At 45.6% G+C, this 19,557-nt stretch overlaps 1 protein-coding gene across 7 annotated transcripts in view; it reads left to right on the top strand.

Moving 5' to 3' along the window:
- Positions 1-19,557, top strand: part of prdm16 (PR domain containing 16) — a 147,157-nt gene that overhangs the window by 124,917 nt on the left and 2,683 nt on the right. For 2 of the 7 annotated variants that reach the window (XM_062459486.1, XM_062459484.1), the window contains exons 5-16: positions 3,756-3,858; positions 6,628-6,829; positions 6,986-7,151; positions 7,381-7,534; positions 7,914-9,561; positions 9,734-9,821; positions 11,937-12,109; positions 12,239-12,316; positions 15,546-15,715; positions 15,891-16,062; positions 17,800-18,060; positions 18,961-19,556. In XM_062459486.1, coding sequence (XP_062315470.1) covers positions 3,756-3,858; positions 6,628-6,829; positions 6,986-7,151; positions 7,381-7,534; positions 7,914-9,561; positions 9,734-9,821; positions 11,937-12,109; positions 12,239-12,316; positions 15,546-15,715; positions 15,891-16,062; positions 17,800-18,060; positions 18,961-19,174 — 3,429 coding nt within the window. In that variant the 3' untranslated portion in view covers positions 19,175-19,556. Of the gene's footprint in view, positions 1-1,882; positions 2,392-3,755; positions 3,859-6,627; positions 6,830-6,985; positions 7,152-7,380; positions 7,535-7,913; positions 9,562-9,733; positions 9,822-11,936; positions 12,110-12,238; positions 12,317-15,545; positions 15,716-15,890; positions 16,063-17,799; positions 18,061-18,960; position 19,557 lie in introns of those variants that run through there. The other 5 variants (XM_062459491.1, XM_062459490.1, XM_062459487.1 and 2 more) reach the window with 5 other exon arrangements.

Below are 19,557 nucleotides of genomic sequence, written 5' to 3'. Positions count from 1 at the left end.
TGGGGCTTCATCTACACTCTGCATTCAGACAGACCATTAACCTCTGAACCCACCATCCCTCATTTCTCAAGATGCTCTTAAGCCGTTTGTCATAACAACACAAGTACACAATGAGTCCCTGCCAGATCCTTCTGCTCACCGGGGAGAAAAAACACACTCACTATCTCTCACACACATATGCAGACACACACATGTACTTATGGACACAGACTAACAGTGGTAAACATTTACTTTAACTTTAGCCTTCATCCAAACCAACCATCATTTCAAATGAATTCTAAATCAATATGAAAGCTCCTAACCTGAGGGTTATGTGAATGAACATCAACAGTTTGTGGGAGCTTGTTCGTTAGCATCTTAACATGGTTTTCCAAATCCATGAAGACAAGATCACATCAAATGACAGGAAACGTGGTTCTCCACAGCTAAAGGCCTGTCCTTAGACACAGAGCAGTGTTGTGTCTCAATAGGAGAGGGGGGCTAAAATGGTCCGTCTCTCAGCTAAGACTGGCTTCACCATGTAGTCCTATGTCACACGGTCCTTGTCTTTTGTATCTTGAGTGGACAGGCCCCCCAACATTGTTTGATCTCATTTTCCAGATTGATCACACACTGTTGGGATACATAGTGTGTGTGTGTGTGTGTTTGTGTGTCATGTCAGAGAGAGATAGAGAGATAGAGAGAGAGAGAGAGAGAGAGAGAGAGAGAGAGAGAGAGAGAGAGAGGGAGAGGGAGAGGGAGAGGGAGAGGGAGAGGGAGAGGGAGAGGGAGAGGGAGAGGGAGAGGGAGAGGGAGAGGGAGAGGGAGATTATATTGGGCCTTAGCTGGCATTGATGGATGACACATCTGTCCCCCGGACACTCAAAACAGACAGGAAGAGGTCAAGACATGTCTGAGTGCTGTCAGACCCTTACTGTAGAGATAGACTGTTCATATCACAATACTTCACACAGACAGCTTCAAAAGACAGCCCAAGATGAGGCCCAGCTGCATAGCCCATAGGGAGAAAAGCGCTAATAATGGTTTTGAAAAGGAAACTGTCTTGATTGCATTATTGCTCAATTTTACGTGGCAAATGTTTTTTCAATGTTATATTTATTTGCTTGTATGCTTGTATAGTGTAATGACTTTTTTATGTTGTTTGATCCTTTTTAAAGCTAGCTTATCTGACACAAAACCTTCTCTGTTTATCATTGAGACCATTTTTATTAGAGAAGACAGAGCTTATTTAATGTAAAAACATCCAAATATGTTTTCGATTTTATCCAACATTTCCTGACAATAAATTTATTTTCATGCAGTAACCAAATATTAAATACAAACATTCGTAATGAATTGTTTTAATAATTTCATCCAAAATATCTGATATAGTAATAAAAAACAATATAGGCTAGGAGGCGATGAATTTGTAAAATAAATAACGTCCACATGCATGAAGATATGCCTATTAATTGTGTGCGTTAAATAACAATTTGGCTGTTCAGGCCACGGCACTCAATAGCATAATCACTGGTGGCCAAATTACTTTCCATTTAATATGAAAACAGCATAGGATACTTTGATGCGAAAGGAAAACTGTAGAATACAGGCAAGTCGTAACGTCCTTTAAGGTAACCTAATTTATGTAATTCTGCAGAAATTATACTGGTAATAACGAAGTACAAAATTTGATTCACATTATTCTGAGCGTATCCAAAAATGTTTCATGTAATTGTTTACGTTACTCCCACAAATATATGTAAGCACTTGCACAAACTGTGAAAGGCATCTGGTGAAAGATAACAAGTAAAAACACGTGTAAAAAAATTATGAACTAAAACACATTGCTCAGCATTTGTTCGGGAAGCCTTACAAAAAACGTACTAAACAGCGCGCGACTCACCTTTTAGGCTATCGCGTGTTTGTGTGTGTCGGCTGTGTGTGTGTATTATTTAAGTATTTGACCACTGTAGATACATTATTTCCATCAATAATAGATTAATCTAGTGACCAGAGCAGGGACGGGGATGCGGGGAGGGGTCTCCGCGGCAGATCAGTCAATCCTTTCGTTTGAGATAAGAAGGGGAGGAGTGGCCGTCGGTTAACTCCGGGCGCTCCGAGGGGCAATAGGGAATCACTAATGAGAGCTCACCTCATCATCAAAGACGCGCTCAGACTGACTAGAGAGTGGAAGCATCGGCTCCAGCTAGAGAGGACACTCCGCTCACTGCCTGCCTGCCTACCTGGCGACCTCGACTCTTTCCCCGGCCCTGCCGCCCCAGCCCCCGGTTTCTCTCTGATACTATGGGTTGTGTTGCCAACTCCACCGGGACAGAACTTCTATTGCAATTGGACGCTTTAAGATCCGCCGCGCAACTTTCTCAACTATTTCAACTCACGGAAAACAGAAAGGTCAGATAACATATTAAATATATGCATGGCTTGTAATAAAACAACAATAACAACACATTTTATAATAATAACAAAAATAAAATTATGTTATATTAACAGCCAATTAATAATTATCTTGTTTTCGGATGAGTCCGGAAAACCCGCAAAGTCTGTATGAGTATTCAATTGGAGTTATCGGTCCTTTCTCTCTCTATATCTGCCCTCTGTCTGTCTGTTTGTCTGACTGTCTGCGTGTGTGTGTGCGTGTGTGTGTTCAGCCACTCTAACTGATTTAGTAGTGAGCGCCCCCATGTGTCCCCAAAAGACACATCTAGGATCCAGGTTGCGTTTTTGGAAGTTCCTTTCAAATTCATTTAATACATCGATTGATTGTGTTTTGTGTGTTTTATTTCACAATTTTTGCATATTGAATTTGCTCTTCAGTTTAATGTTATTTTATAATAAAAAATGAACAGTTTGAGTCACATATTAATCATAATCATAAAGGGGTTTTAAGACTGAAGTGATCATTTATCAATAATCTCCCTTTATATAGACATGTAGCCTAATAATAGCCTATCAACATCGAAATTCTTGTAACCCTCTGGATTTGGATTTTCATGTAAAATGATCATCCAAATGGTTTATTTGGCTAACCGTGTTCTGCATTTAACAAACGACACTGAAATAGGCTACTTTGTTTCTCTGTCTGCTTTTCATCAACTTTAGGATTGCACCTGGTCTCACAGTCTTTAGGCCGACTTGCATCAGATTTTTTTTTCGATGTGAAGGTTTATGCTTTGTCTAAGAGTTTCTTGTAACCTACAGATGGATTCAATATATATTTTATAGGCTGTCTGATAACAACGGCTTTGAATGTTGTAGTTTGAAGACAGGTAATTTATATTTTCTCTTTGTATAGTAGAGCTATTTAACTAAAATCATTTCGATCTCCAGAAATACATTCGTTGGTAGAATTCACAAGAAAACACTGATAAATATGAACACTTTTTCACAGTAGCCTATAGCCCACGTGAATTACAGCCGAGGCTAAAGTCTTTAGATCGGTAGTAGGCCTAAATCGGGATAAGAATGAAAATGTGGTGTTGGCTATCCTTTTTTTTAACTATATACGTCAATTTCTGTAGCATAGCAATATCTTAAATTGCTCTTTCATACAAACATTTAGGAGGACAAGAATGGTAAGATAGATTAGCAGTTATCAATAACTTGGATAAACAACATCGCAGAAAGTAGGCCTAATGCAAGTAATGTCTTGGATCCGACTTGAAACCTATGTAGGCTATAAATAAAATAGGCTAACTAACCATTGGGGTCGGAAGAGTGCACCCTAACTGCTTTTCTGTCTTCTCTCTGTTTTGCAGATTTATTATAAAGCTATTAGGGATATTGAAGTCGGGGAGGAGCTTCTGGTTTATATGAAGGACGGAATTTTCCCCGAGGGATCGATGGCACCGAATCTAGAAGGTAAGATGAATGCGCATCATTAGCGCATATTTTAAACAAACTCTAACCAGCATCATGTGTTGTTGGCCAGTGAAGTCTGCAGGCGAAAGTGCAAAATTATCATCATCCTCACACCTTTAAACTTATATGGATCAAAGGTATTTTTCTTTCTTTTCTTTTTTTTTGGTGGGGGGGGGGTGGGTATAGTGGTTTAGTTTTTTTTTAACAATCAAAAATGTTGTTGCAATGGTAATCTACGCGCAGATGTATTGAGCCTAACGGAATTTCATGACTATATTAACATTTTCAAACCTCTAATTCTTGCTCTTAATTGCCCACAATATAGCCTTTAGCCTGCCTACACATGAATACAAACATATCTTTTTTGCATCATATTATGATGATAATTCGCGGAATTAATAGACCGATTTCAATGGTCTATGTGAATAGATAAGCCTAAAATGTCTTTGGATGTTATATCAAAATAGTTCGAATTTGGCATGAATGATCCACCTTTTGTGTGTAATTGCTGTTTCGCCAAACAATCGAACAATGCATAATCACTTTAGCAAAACGGATTGATGAATTTTAAGATGATCCAGGAAAGCCCATGTCTAACGTTTTTACGTTGCCTTTCTTCTCTTGGGTGAATACTGTAGAATTGTTGCTATAGAGTAAAAATACTATCGCAGAAGTCAATTCTGATCCAGGGATTCAATTGTGATCAAGGTTTGGAATGTTACTTAACCAAAAAAGGACCCAGTTGATTCATAACATATTGGTCTCATTGCTATGAAGTGGAGTTGTCAGGTAACATTGTTTTCTTGTGTTTTGGGATTCTGAAAAGGAGAAAAACATCCCTTGATTACTTTGAATTGTCATGGACAATAAAAACGGCAGAGACAGAACAAGGGTTTCACAAGCCAAAATGTTTTCTCAGAAAGATAGCTTTCCTAAGATCTCTTTGCCAAAATATTGGAGGAGGGTGGAAGAACAAAGAGAGACCATTTAAAATAGCAAAAAAAAGAAATAGTCACATGTTGCAAGAGTATAAAAAAAGAGAAAAGGAGCACAAGAGGCTAAGAATGAATCAGTGTGTGAGTTTGTCTGAAAGAGTGTAGGAGAGTTTGAGCGAGCGGGTGAGAGCCTGGCGGTGTAGCGCTCTTCTTCGTCTGGCTGATCGAAGAAGGAATTTGGAGTGGGGCTTGAGGAGTCCCCTGAGACCTCACCCATGCTCCCAGATTAGCCGCTAAACTGCACATAATTGTGTTCCCCTTCTTCTCCCAGAGAGCTATTAGTCTCCCATTTATGAGCACCCCCCTACACACACACAAACACACACACACGTCCAGACATATCCACACACACACACACACATTCCTCCCTTAGTCCTGAGTGTTACTGATGGAACACATAGATAAGTGTGCCAAATTGTTCTTCTGGACCTTGGAGTAGGCACCCTTTACCTGGATACAGCCTATAACAGCCATAGCTGACCTTTGGTTCGCATTCTGGTTTGCATATACTGTGAAGTCTTCTCTAAAGGGTACCCCTTTGTAAAACAGTTCAGCATACAACATTCTGTGTCTCAGTGTTTTAGGAACACACAATTCATTCCTTTATTTAAATAAAGTGTTGTTTGATTTGACAAAACGTACATGTCATAAAACATGTCATAAAGCCTCAATCAGCCCTTTACAAGCCTTTTCATTGAAACATGTTGCCGCCTTCAAAGGTGATGCATAAAATTATCTGGGCACGAGGTGGTTTTAATGCAGGAGTGGAACAAAACCAGCTCTTAGTCTCTATGAAATATGTGCAAATGGTGGCAGCTGCAGTCATCGTAGAGCCTTTAAGTTCAGCTAGAAGTAATGGACTATGGTTGCCAGATGGTCATTTGTTCAGATCCCCTGTTTAGACACACTACTGTTGCTATAGTACTCTTATGCCCTTCTCTTTAGTGAGTCAGAAATGTTTCAGTCAAAAATGGTTATGTACAGTCGAGACCAAGTGAGCCGTGAACTGTAAGTCATATTGAATAAACTCTTGTAGCAAAGACTCAAATGATTGATTGTGTTGGAGGCCATTAGGGGCGAGTCAATATGATGCCCACTTGGGTCATGGTACAGTGGCCAGAGGGGGTTGGTGTGTGAATCACTGTGGGGTGGGTGCCACTGTGCCCCATGCTCCCTTCTCTTTGTGCCCCATTGGGTTTGAAAAACACACAAACACACCTACCTACACTCCATCGAGCTTTCCCTAAGATGTTGAATTTGGCATCAGATTTAGGAACCGAACATTGAAAAGACGGTCTCTGTTAAATTCATTTGCCCTTAGTCATGAAAAGAATTGCAAAGGTTATCAACTTGGGAAATGAAGAGCCGGACATGTTTATTCCCTTGTGTTCAATTGTACTATCTCCACTCTGCATCCCACAGGCCTAACATCCAATTAGCCATGTTAATGCAGTCAACACTATATTTTACTGCTAATTGATTTCTGTTTAAAGAGAATGCCAATTGTAACAGTGTTGTTAGAACTGATTAACACTAGCACAATTAACTTAGTCAACTTAGGACAAGGTAAATCAGTGGATTGATTTCGCAATATATAAATACTCCCATTTGAATGAATACACCAATACTGTAAAAAATGAAAAGCAAATATTGAAGAAATGAAGCTGTGAATGAACAGTGTTGGTCTTGGGTGTACGTATAAGTTCTCTGGCTGCATGTTTATGTTTGCTGTCGTCTCTTGCGTGTGTGTGTGCGCGTGTGTGTGTGTGTGCAGACGAGCAGATGTACCGCTGCGAGGACTGTGACGAGTTGTTCACCTCGGCCCTGGAGCTGCGACGGCACCAGAAGTACTCGTGCTCCAGCGCCGGCTCCATCTTCGACACACTCAGTGAAGACTTCAAGCAGGAGCGTGAGGACAGCGATGAGGCAATCCACGAGTGCAAAGACTGCGAGAAGATCTTCCCCAATGAGTACAGGTACTGTACCACCACCAATTCCCTCACATCCATTTTGGGGAATTCCTTTCTGCAACCGTACAATTGTTTTCTGTACAATGAATTGTATTACACTCATCTTGATGATCTATCTGTTGTTGCCCTGGTGACTGATGTCTTCCTGCTCCTCCCTCCCAGTCTGGGCCAGCACATGATCGTACACACAGAGGAGAGAGAGTACAAGTGTGACCAGTGTCCCAAGGCCTTCAACTGGAAGTCCAACCTCATTCGCCACCAGATGTCCCACGACAGCGGCAAGCGCTTTGAGTGTGAAAACTGTGATAAGGTACAGCACACACACCACGTAAGTTGTCCACACAACACACAGGCCTCATTTGTATCTTAGTAATGTTGTTCAGTTTGGGAGCAAAAACGACCGTTAGCAACTTGAAGCCAGAGAGATATCTTCATTTTGGTGCTTCGTGTTTAGTAGGCTACTCTCCTCAGCTTTCATGTTTTGATAGGATATTCACATGTATGCATATGCATTGTTTGTATACATCTATGTAAAATGGTCGTCCTGCCTTCCTCAGGTGTTCACTGACCCTAGCAACCTGCAGCGCCACATCCGCTCCCAACACGTAGGGGCGCGTGCCCACACCTGCCCTGAGTGTGGCAAGACGTTCGCCACCTCCTCAGGCCTCAAGCAGCACAAGCACATCCACAGCAGTGTCAAACCCTTCATCTGTAAGTGAGCCTTCATGGCTAAGAGCCCTAGATGCAATAGATGCAGTAGATCACATACCGATGCATGAGATGAAGGATCTCTCTGTGGATGGATATCTGCTCTTCAGCCCCATAGACAAATACTGAAAGGATGCTTTCCAATTCTTGTCTTTTTTCTTTGCACACATTTTACCTTCTGTATAAATGTTTATTTAAAGTGTACATTTTTTTTTTTATGCAAGCAACTTTTTAGACTCTTGAAACTATTCCTTGAGGTTTCTGAATGTCAGGTTTGTTGCAGGTAGCACAATGAAGTCATCAATTTTGTACATCTCCATTTTGTGTCACTTGTTGATTTGGTACCCAAAGTTAGTGACAGTGTTTAAATGGGCTTAACCAGGCCCTTGTGGGCTGTGTCCTGTTCCCCCAGGCGAGGTGTGCCACAAGTCCTACACACAGTTCTCCAACCTCTGCCGTCACAAGCGCATGCATGCCGACTGTCGCACACAGATCAAGTGCAAGGACTGCGGCCAGATGTTCAGCACTACCTCCTCCCTCAACAAGCACCGGCGGTTCTGTGAGGGCAAGAACCATTATGGTGCTCCGGGGGGCATGTTTACTACGGGCATACCCATGAGTTCCAGCCCCATCATGGCCAAGTCCAAGTCCCACCATCCCCATCTCCCGGGCCTCAACCACTCGGGCCTGGGCTTCGCCGACTACTTCCCCTCTCGACCTCACCCTCATGCTGGGCTACACTTCTCCACTGGCCATCCTGGCTTCCCCTCCCTCTCACACGGCTTCCCAGGCATCTTCCCTCCATCACTGTACCCCCGGCCTCCATTACTGCCCCCCAGCCCACTCCTGAAGAGCCCCCTTGGAGGCAGCCAGGACGGCAAGCTGCCCAGAAGCCCCTTAGACATCCCTCCACTGTCCCTGGTCAACTCCTTGAACAGTAGCAATGGAGGAAGTGTCCTCGGTGGTGGTCAGGGAGAGAGCAAGGAGGCCAAGCTGGACCTGTCCTCCTATGGGGAGGCGAAAGCCAAGAACAAGATGGCGGACCTCTCAGACGGCAGCGATCTAGAAGACGTAAACACCACGAGTGGCACGGACCTGGACACCACCACTGGCACCGCGTCAGGCTCCGACCTGGACAGTGACGGTGAGAGCGAGCGTGAGCGAAGCGGCAAGAGGAGGAAGTCTTCGGGCACGACGGCAGGACAAGAGGCTAGCCGTACAGACGACATGAGCAGTGGTTCCATCTCAGCCGTGTCCAGCTCAGGCAACCTGGCCTGCGACCGCCCCTTCCTGTCCTCCGCCTCTTCCCAGCATTCCTTCTTCCCACCACCAGACGAGCAAGCGCTACCTCCCACCGGCGCAAACGCAGCCACCACCGACTCCATCAAGGCCATCGCCTCCATCGCTGAGAAGTACTTTGGTCCAGGCCTAATGGGCCTGCAAGAGAAGAAGATGGGTCCTCTGCCCTACCATTCCATGTTCCCCTTCCAGTTCCTGCCCAACTTCCCCCACTCCCTCTACCCCTTCACTACAGACCGGGGAACTCTCAACCCTAGCATGTTTTTCAAGTCCGAGCCCAAGTCGCCCCGCGAGCAGCTGCACAAGATAGTCAGTGGGGGGCCAGGTGCCACCCCTACAGGGGAGTCACCCTTCGACCTCACCACAAAGTCCAAGGAGGCCAAGACCACCCCTCCCACCCCTACCAAGCCCGCTCCTCCGAGCAGCGGCAGTGGGCCCAACCCACCTACGGGTGGGGAGGAGCAGCCACTGGACCTCAGCATCAGCAACCGTAGTCGGTCCAGCCACAACGGAGTCTCCTCAGAGCAGCATAACCGCAAGAACAATGCCTATACAGGCAAGGGGGGTCCTAACAAGGATGATCACCTAGGCAGCCACCTGCACCACCAGTCCCAGCACGCCCAGGCCTTGCTCCAGCCTACCCTGCACCAGCAACCCCTGGCCCAGCCGCCCCAGCAGCCCCCCCTGCACTACGCCAAGCCCTCACCCTTCTTCATGGACCCCATATACAGGTATTTCAGACCCGAGTTGCCCAGAGAACCGCATTACCCAACTGGAGTGCAACCTTAGTGTGTAGACTAAAGGAACAACAGCTTTGTGAACTCCTACAGTGGAGTTTGACCTTGAGTGTGACTGTTGGCCTTTGACTTTGGTACGTAACCCTTTTCCTTGCTGTCCGTCCAGCAGGGTGGAGAAGAGGAAGCTACTAGACCCAGTAGGAGCTCTGAAAGAGAAATACCTGAGGCCGTCCCCTCTACTCTTCCACCCACAGGTACACACACACTCACACACAAACACATACCATACTCTAAACATAAAATACACTGATATTTGCTGTTAATGACTGTAGATCTATAGATATGGGAGTTGGTCTGGAAGTATAATACTCAGGCAGAGCCACTAAAGTTGCAGATACAATCTTTTTTTTCTACCATAACATGTATTATGTAAAAAACCAACACTCCCACACCATTGAGACCATAGCGGAATTGATACAGCACTACACCATCATTCCAGATTGTTGATGTTATTCATAAGAGCTTTATGCAATTTATTCCTTTGTTTACTAAATGGCGCCTCCGTATTTCACCGCCTCCACCTTGCCTATAAGACATGAAGTCTGTTACTGCTTGCCTTTGATAATAAGCCACATTGTTCGGTTGTCCCCAAACCCCCCACCTTCACAAATCATGATAACAAGGAATGATAGTATTAATAAAAATAATACGCTTTTGAATTTGAATCAAGCTACCCACAAACCACTTGCCACTGCTAAACATAGGTATTGCATTGTTTCTGCTGGGCTTGAAGCACACAGGGAGTTAATAACTTCCCCTGGAGTGCTTTTTTCTCCCTGGCTGGCTAGATAATAGCAACGTGTCCATCAAGGACATCCTGTGTTTGTGTCCAGGAGAATGGGGGCTCTCGTTGGAAAACTTGTTTTATCAGACCTCGAAATCTAGGTCCTCTATCAATTGTGAGACAGCAAGCTAGAAGAAGCACACACACATACATCCATGTACACAAACACATACAAAGCTTGTTGGTATGTGGGCACACATATGCCATATAATCCATACCACGTCACGTACATCAAGGGATTCAATCTAATGTCCAAACCAGGTTTGGGTGGGGGAGTCAGGTGGCTGAGTGGTGAGGGAATCGGGCTAGTAATCCGAAGGTTGCCAGTTCGATTCCCGGTCATGCCAACTGACGTTGTGTCCTTGGGCAAGGCACTTCACCCTACTTGCCTCGGGGGAATGTCCCTGTACTTACTGTAAGTCGCTCTGGATAAGAGCGTCTGCTAAATGACTAAATGTAAATGTAAAATGTAAATGGTACAAAGACAATGAGATCAGGGAAGCTCTCAGACGTACATATACAGTACGTGAGTTAACCAGAGAAGCCGTACACCTGGTTCTTCAATGAGAGAAGACTGCCCCCTCCCAACCCTCCTCTCACCCTCCACCCACCCTCCATAAACGTATCTAGAACATCTGACCTTCAAACGTTGCAGTTATCGGAAGACAATGCAGCAGCTTATTCACTAATGACGAGATCGAACCACAACCCTTCCAACCCCCCACACCCCCTTCACAGACAGAGAATAAATAATTTGAGACGCCATGTCTGTCTCTGTGCCTCCCCTCCTATTCCAAAACAAGGAAGGATGTAAACTGTATTTGGCAAAAAAAAAACTCCCACATAGCGAAGCCTTTGTTCTGAGGACTGAGGAGAGGAAGTATTATCAATGAGGGGTATCTTAAACTATATTGTATAGTTCCCGTTGGAGCGCTTGAATGGTTTATTGAGCGCTGGCTAGCGGCAGTGGCTTCAGCAGAGAAAGGGGGATGCTGGGAACAAAGTCTCCCTGGCCTGGGCTGCTGGTCCCCAGTGGGGCCCTTGAGTGTCTGTGAACGTGCGATAGGTCAGGGAGGTGACTCCCAACAGCACAATCAACAAGCTCGACCTCTGATGTACTGCTTCCTCCTGACTTCCGTTCTTTTGCTCTCTCCCTCTCTCTCTGTCTTTGTGTTTGTCTCTCGCTCCTTCTCTCTCTCTCTCTTGCGCGCTCTCTCTCTCTCTCTTTGTCTATCTCTCTCTCTCTCTTTCTCTAACTCATTTCCGCTTTGCTAAAAGAACACACAAACATAAACAGACACACATACAGTAACAGGCTGCACCCTGTTCTTTTATCAATTCTCTTGTTGAAAAAAAGAGTTTTGAGTCCAAGTTAAGACAGATCCTCTTGACCAAGCGAATCCCCAGTATGGAGGTAGTTCAATTATTTTGTCTTCACATTAACCGTCCTCCTGCTTCTGCTTGTCCTCCCCATCCTAAACCTGTCCTCCTCCTCTTCCCCCTCCTCCTCCCCCCCCCCCCTCAGATGTCAGCCATGGAGAACATGACCGAGAAGCTAGAAAGCTATGGAGCCCTAAAACTGGACGCCCCGCCCAACTCACTGCAGCACTCAGCCCACCCGCTCTTTAACTTCCGCTCGCCGCCCCCATCCCTCTCCGACGCCATCCTCCGCAAGGGCAAGGAGCGCTACACCTGCAGGTGAGACCCTGGACTGTGGTTCCCTCCACACAGTAGGCTCACATTCTAATCTAGATTTGAAACACATTACTTTCTTGTTCTTCTCTCAAATCTCTTTTCTTTGTCTTTATTCTTCCATCATAACCATAGGTACTGTGGGAAGATCTTCCCCAGGTCAGCTAACCTCACCAGGCACTTACGAACACACACAGGGGAGCAACCCTACAGGTAAGTTATCTTTCATCCTCTCCCCTTTCCCTTCCATCCTCTCTCACCCTTTCCTCTCCCCCACCTCTTCCCTCTTCTTCCCTCCTCTCCTCTGTGACAGGGGCCTTAGTGCCTTGCATCCAACACAAACATCCCTTGATGACATCACACTCCGCCCAAATGATTTATCTCCGCTCATTTGGAACAACTCAAAACAAACACATATACTCCTCATGCCTGGCACAGTCCTTACTCACACATACTCCTTCTAACACATAAACCCTTTTGTACACCGGACACACTTACAAATCATGGGTGCTGATTTTCTCAACACACAGTGTGTGATATAGGCATCCTGGAAACGTGCAGATTTGAGGGTCTGGCAGTTGAGAAGAGAGAGGGAGGAAGAGAGTGAGAAAGAGAAGGAAGATTGATGTGGTCTGTCCAGATGTTGGGATGGTGGGAGAGGGTTGGTAGAGCTGGCGGGATGGTGTCCTGGACAATGTAGGCTTGTAATGGTGCCCTGGAGAGATTCAAGCTCTGTTTATAGAACCAGCTAATTATCAGTGATTTGGCTCCTGCCCAGCCTCTGTCTCCCTCACTACCCCTCTGTCTTTCTCCTTTTATTTCTCTCTGTCTTAACTGCTTTAGGAGAAGGTAAGATATGTTTTTTAATAACAGGCAGTATCGTTATACTGTGGAACCCTCCCTATGCCTCAGAAAACATATGCAGGCGTCTGATAACAGATTGTAGGTGCATAACTCTGCTATTAAAAGTAGTGGGGAATACATTTGTCTTGTGCAGCTTGCAACAAATACAATTGTATTATATACCAGATAATAACACTGACTCTTTCTGACCATCAAATAATTGCAACTGTATCCATCAAATGCTGCACTCAAGTCAGATCAGTCCTTTGTGACATGAGAATAAATAATTGAATGTAATTACATGTTTAAAAAGGTTCCTGTTATGTAAGGTTCTTCAACAAAAGGCACTGTTTTTGGTATTATATCTCTGTTGACCTCAGGGCACAGACTGAGTGGGGTGCCAACTTTGTGAATACACACACACATACTAGGTCTCTGTGGACTGAGTGCCAGTATAGTTGGCCCAGTCTTTACAGTCTACTGATTAGCTCATTTAGAAACAATTTACCCTAACAAATAGCAGACATTATCATTATCTCTGCCACTTTTCAGGCAAATAAGAAGTAGGAGAGTGGGGGAGAGGGAGGCATAGACTATGGGAAGAAGTAGAGACTAGGAAAAGAAAAGCACGGACAGAAATGGTGAGAGAAAGAGAGCGAAGGAGGGACTAGAGAGAAGGAGAGCCCCCTAGCCAGGCTCTTCATGCTTCATTGTAGCAGGGCCATTTGCTTGCCCTTAGATGCTATCTAGCTGCTGCTTTCTGTTCTGAAATTGGCCCACTTTAGCCTGACCACTCAAAAACCCCATTCAGCCTGTAACGATCCATGTGTAACAGTCGGCTGGAGGGAAAGAGAAAAAAGTGTTGTTAAGATGATGAAGTAATTTCATGTCCCCTTGGACACACATACAAATAAGCAGAAAGGGAAAAAGAAAGAAAAGGGGGGCGATGAAAATTTGTTTTGGCACTTGACCATTCTCCATCAAGTGTGATGTGCCAAGTCTGGACTTTAGTGAGCATGCAAACACGCACACACAAGATCACACACACACACGCACGGTAGAACATGAAAAGACCCCTTGCATCTTGATTCCAGTTCTTGATGACAAGCAATTTTTCCCCACCAAAGCAATTAGTTGTGAATAGTGGCCTTGCAGCAGGGGCTTGATGTCTGAGTTCATGTGTGTTTATGTGTGTGTATGTCTGCGTGTGTGTATGTGTGCACATTTGGAGGAGTAATTAAGGGTTAGTGAAGGTCACAATGTACTAGGTTTGCAGGCCCTGTGGGTCCACCCAACAAAGAGGCAGTGTCTGTGATCTGGGGTCCCTGACAAGACCTGGCCAGTGTCTGTTTACAGGCAGGTTAAATGGATGCTGTCCGGATGAGTCTGGATGTGTGTGTGTGTGTTCAGTTAGAGCAGTGAATTGTTTATTTTGGGATAGAGAGAAAGAATGGCAAGAATAACAGCACGGTTGTCCATATTTAATCCATCTAAGGGACAAATGCTCCCTGGAAAAACTGAAACAGCCGTTGAGACTCAAATATCCAAATGAGCCGATTGTAGTATATCTAACACCTCTGTCCATTATCAAGAACTAAAGGCCTGTGTTTCCAAAAGCACTCCAGAGATCTGCCTCCCTGTTCTGGTTCACATTTCTGTCTTCCCGTGTGTCTGTGAACATGCATTCTCTAATGTTCTCTCATGTCCAACAAAACATGTTTGTTTACACGGTTGCTATGCCAACCAGTGTTGCACTCCTGCGGTCAGTTTCCCCCAGAGTGAGAGTGTGAGTGATCCACAGTCAGAACACTGTTGAGTTCCCTGAGCTGCTCTTTGGAGTAGGGAAACCAGGGTTCTGCAGTTATAGTTACCAACCACACGATGGCAATGGTGACATACACATCCAGCAGAGGGGTTACATTCATTCATCAATATGCTGTCCAGAGCAGAGTGTAAGGTATATATATTGTACCGACACAGTGTGGTTATTTCACTGGAATTCCTCTGTCTCAGCTATTTTGAGCACAGACATGTAAACAAACACACACACACACAAAAACGCACCTCTCCCACCATGCAGGCCAGTGAAAACAAGCAGAAGAGGTCACAACATGGGTGCATGTTTTTTAGCAGGGTTGGCTACCATTCCTATCCTGAAAGAACCAGTCTGAGGTCTGTGTGTGTCAGATAGACGGTGACAAATGTGGTCGTGAAACGAGCCCCAGTAGAGGACCAGCAATGTGCCCTCGGTGTTTAGACTAAAGCATTCTGGCTCTGTTGGAGAACTGATTACTTAGTGGACCAGAACAGAGAACTCATTTTGACCCCTCTATACCTTTAATTCTCGCTCTGTTTGTCCATCGCTCTCTGTCTTTGTTGATCTATCTCTCTATCTACATTGATCTCTATCTTTTGCTGTCTGTCTCCGTACATCACTACTTTCTACTCCTTACTTCTCTCCAAATCCACTCAGTATCTCCCTCATCCCCCATTCTTCATTTTGCTTCTTCCCTCAGTCCCTTTCATGTTTTTTGGCGTCTCCCAATCTTTAACCCTCACGTCCCCTGCCTCTCTTCCTCTCCTCCCTCTGCTCTTCTAGGTGTAAGTACTGTGACCGCTCCTTCAGCATCTCCTCCAACCTCCAGCGACACGTGCGCAACATCCACAACAAGGAGAAGCCCTTCAAGTGTCACCTGTGCAACCGTTGCTTTGGCCAGCAGACCAACCTTGACCGCCATCTCAAGAAGCACGAGCACGAGAACATTCCTGGTGCGTTCACACACACACACACATATGGTTACGTGTGATCATATTTTCACCCGACTGTGTGTGACAATGATCATGTAGATAGACCCATTTAGATAACGTTATTTTGTGTTTCCCCTTCCTGACATTGATTATCACGAAACTAAGGGTGTATGTTTGTGTGTGCTAACACTAATAGTGAGTCAACACTCCGGGATCCTCTCCAATCTGGGAACCAACATCTCCTCCCCCAACTCCGAGCCAGACAATCATGCACTTTTAGATGAGAAGGAGGATTCCTACTTCTCGGAAATCCGGAACTTCATTTCCAACAGCGAGCTAAACCAGGCGTCCAGCTCCACAGACAAAAGGTAAGGGACATCTGGACAGCTGGACACAGACGAACATACACACCGACACACAGGCCGAGCCCTGTGTACCGTACTGCTTCTATACTGACCTCTAGTGGCTCAGTAACTGTGGTGAGATCTTTAGGCATACCCAAGTCTCATCGCTGGGTTACACTCAATGACTCATCTCACACCCACCCAGCGCTGCTCAACTCCAACCAGGATGCCCATCAGCTCTGCTGATATAAACACAAAGCTCATCACCATCAAACACAGCCTGTAGTCTATAGCCTCTTAGCTTAAGCGCGCTAGTGTCAAAGATATTACAAAATAATCTGTTTGTCTTGTGGGATTTAAATACATTTCTTCTAGCTCTGACAAATTGGGAGTGTCAGAAGGGAATATGCAGACTGTCATCTTCAATAGGAGAAAATGAGACATGCTAGAGGATTTTTATGACATGTAATGGTTCCTCCCTGATCTCAGTTCCCCTCCGGCCAGAAAAGGAGAGTGGGAGTTGTTTTTTCCCTCCTTCTCTCCGTCTGTCTGTCTCTATCGGTCCTCCTGTCACATTTTACTTATTACCTTTTTGAACAGGATCTCTGATCAGAACATGGGTCAGTCTGGGTTTCAATGAGCAAGCATCCATGTGGGAACCCTGTTTGGCCTGCTGTACATCTGGGGTTTAAACTGGATTTGGGGAAAGGCTAAGTGTTAGGAGTTGGGGGCTGAGCTGGTCTGGTGTCTGGTTCTGGGGAGTAGGCTGGCAACATGGCCCCCCAGGGAGACTCAGGTTGGGGCATTTATCTGGGAGATACATTGATGGTGCCCCCCCTCCCCTCCGCCCCTCCAGACCGCTAACACAAACACCCCTCTGACGTGTTTAGACTAAATGACAAAACCCAGGGCCCCCTCATGTCAAAACTCAGCTTCTCTCCTCACTCACACATGGCCTTTCTCCCAGCTATTTGATTATGGGGATATTTAATCTTGATTGAAAGAGGAGAACGAGAGAGAGAAGGAACTTTTTTCAGTCCCCCATCCTCCTTTCAAATGTACTTCCCACCTACTGTGGGACCCGATCCAGTCCCATCCCGGAGGTATACCCCGTCGTATTTGATAAATGCCCCCCACCCCCTTAAGGAAATGACATCATGAGCCATAAAGCCATGGGCCAGAAGGAGGGGTGTGGGTGGTTAAAGGGGGTAAGGGTGGATTGGAAAGTGTGCAGATTGCAGGTCAAAATGGTTGTGTGCTGATAGCCTGTTTGCAGAGCAGTCATCAACCTCCATCACTCACCCACCAGCAGCACCAGAGTTGGTCCTGAACCCTCCAAGCAGAGCCCCAGTGCCTTCATCCTCAGGAATGATCCAATTCATCATGCAGCACGCTCTCTTTGAAATGTCTCTGGGCGACAGTCAGCACCCATGTTTGTTTGCTTGGACAGTGGAACTACAACTCTGTGAGCTGTCATTGTAACTCCTGGCACCTTACTCATTTTGCTGTCTCTGTTTAGAATGATTTATGGCTTGAAAGCAACAGATTTCAGTGACGCCATGTCTCCCACTGACTAGTCTGTCTCCAAATATGGTGAAGAGATTATCATTGGCCTAAAGAATATAAATCGACATCCCAATACAAACTAATACAAGTTTAAAAAAAGAGTTTAAAAAAAAGAAGCCTTCTCGCAGTTGCTCTCCAAAACATTGTAATGAGACTGTGTCCTTCCTGTCTGACCCCTGTGCTGCCCTTCTATAGGTCAGACCCTCAGGAAGAGGAGCGTCCTCAGAGCCACAGCCTATCCAACTCCAAGCTGGGGGTCCGGGGGCTGGAGGACGAAGAGGAGGAGGCAGAGGGTGATGATGAGGAAGAGGAGGAAGGCAGCCTGACGGAGAAGTCTCAAGATGAGGGGCCAGAGTCCCCCTCCCCGGTCGCCATGACGACAGGGGCGTATGAGGAGGAGGATGAGGAGGAGCAGGAGGCCGCTCCACTGGCCATGAGCTACGAACACACCCGCAGGTAGGCACTGAAACGACTGGGGAGCCTCATCCCTCACCACACCTGGTCTGTAGTCACAACCCCTACCACATTTACACAAACACATAAGCACAACCCAAACCACCCAACCACAACCACTGCATTCCAGTGGCAACACAGCATCACAACCACACCTCTATAAGCACACCTGCTCAGTCACGCCGACCCTCTTACACCAGCTTTTTTCCTGTTCCAACTAACCCAACTAATTTGATATAATATTACAAGCAAACCTGTCTGTCTGCTTGCCTGTCTTTCTGTATGTCTGTCTTTCCATCTGTCTGTCATAAGTCACAGGCATTTGGCCCTCTTGCCAAAGCTTCAGAAGTGAAGCCTTTTGGTGTTGATTCCCTTTGGTGCAGAGAGCCAGATTCATCCATGATAGGGAAAATGATGATGCATGGTCTGGATGTTCTGATGACATATCTGTGTCTGTACCACACAGATGAGCAGTGTGTGGTTTTAGTGTTCACTTTGACGTGTAGAACTAAGCAGTGGTTTATTGTTTGTGGTATAGAGAGAGGGACAGGATGAAAATGACACATCTGTAAGTCAGCTCTCCCTTCCAAACCACTTTTCCAGCGCACTCATCCGTTCATTTCCCATGCATGTGCCACCATACTCCATCCATCCAGGTATGAGACGAGTACTTGGCTGGGCTAACTTGAGGTCAACTCCCTCCCTCCCCCTACTCTCTCTTCTATTTGCTCTTTTTCTTTCCCACCTCTCTCCCTTCCTCCTCCTCCTCCTCCTCCACCTCCTCCACCCTTCCCCATTCATCTCTCTATCCTACCCGATCCCCTCCTCCCTTCCTATCCTACCCATTCTCCTTTACCCTGTTCCATCCTCCGTGCCACCCCTCCATCCTCCCCTGGTGTGCAGGTGTATAGAGGAGGAGGGCTCCCTGTTGGACCTGGAGGGCCTCCCCAGCTTCCCCAAGGGCCTGGAGGCGCTACGTAAGGCCAGCGAGGAGCCCCCTTTTGACGTTAAAGACATATTTAACACCTCGCTAGAGTCGGAGGCTTTGAAAGAAACGCTGTACAGGCAGGCTAAAACCCAGGTATGTGACCAACTCTGGAGTAACCATGGAGACTAAGAGTAAGAGAGGAGGACAGAAAGAGAAAAAAAGAAGATGGAAAATGGCTCTTAGGTCCAATTTATGTAGATTTGTTATTTGAGAAAGTGGGTTGACACACTAGAGTCCAGTTAGGGCTAGAGGATGTATCTTGTGTTGTCCCTGCTGTTGTGCAGTACTCAGCAGTTCACCTGTCAACATGCTCTCCCTTCACTTACCCACTAACTGAAGTATAAACTCAAACTTTCAACTCTGAAATCAACATTAAACTTTGAAACCAACATTGTCAAGCCACTGAAGTTCTTGTCATTGCTGCCTTGCATGCAAAGACTTCAAAAGCAACTCTGAGAGAAAATCTTTTGAGGTTCACCTTTTATTAGATGGTGACGGTTAGGATTTCTTGG

Source organism: Osmerus eperlanus, chromosome 4 (genome assembly GCF_963692335.1).
Source record: "Osmerus eperlanus chromosome 4, fOsmEpe2.1, whole genome shotgun sequence".
Taxonomy (NCBI): Eukaryota; Metazoa; Chordata; class Actinopteri; order Osmeriformes; family Osmeridae; genus Osmerus; species Osmerus eperlanus.
Note: the sequence above shows the minus strand (reverse complement) of the source record. Positions and strands in the feature narration are given on the sequence as shown.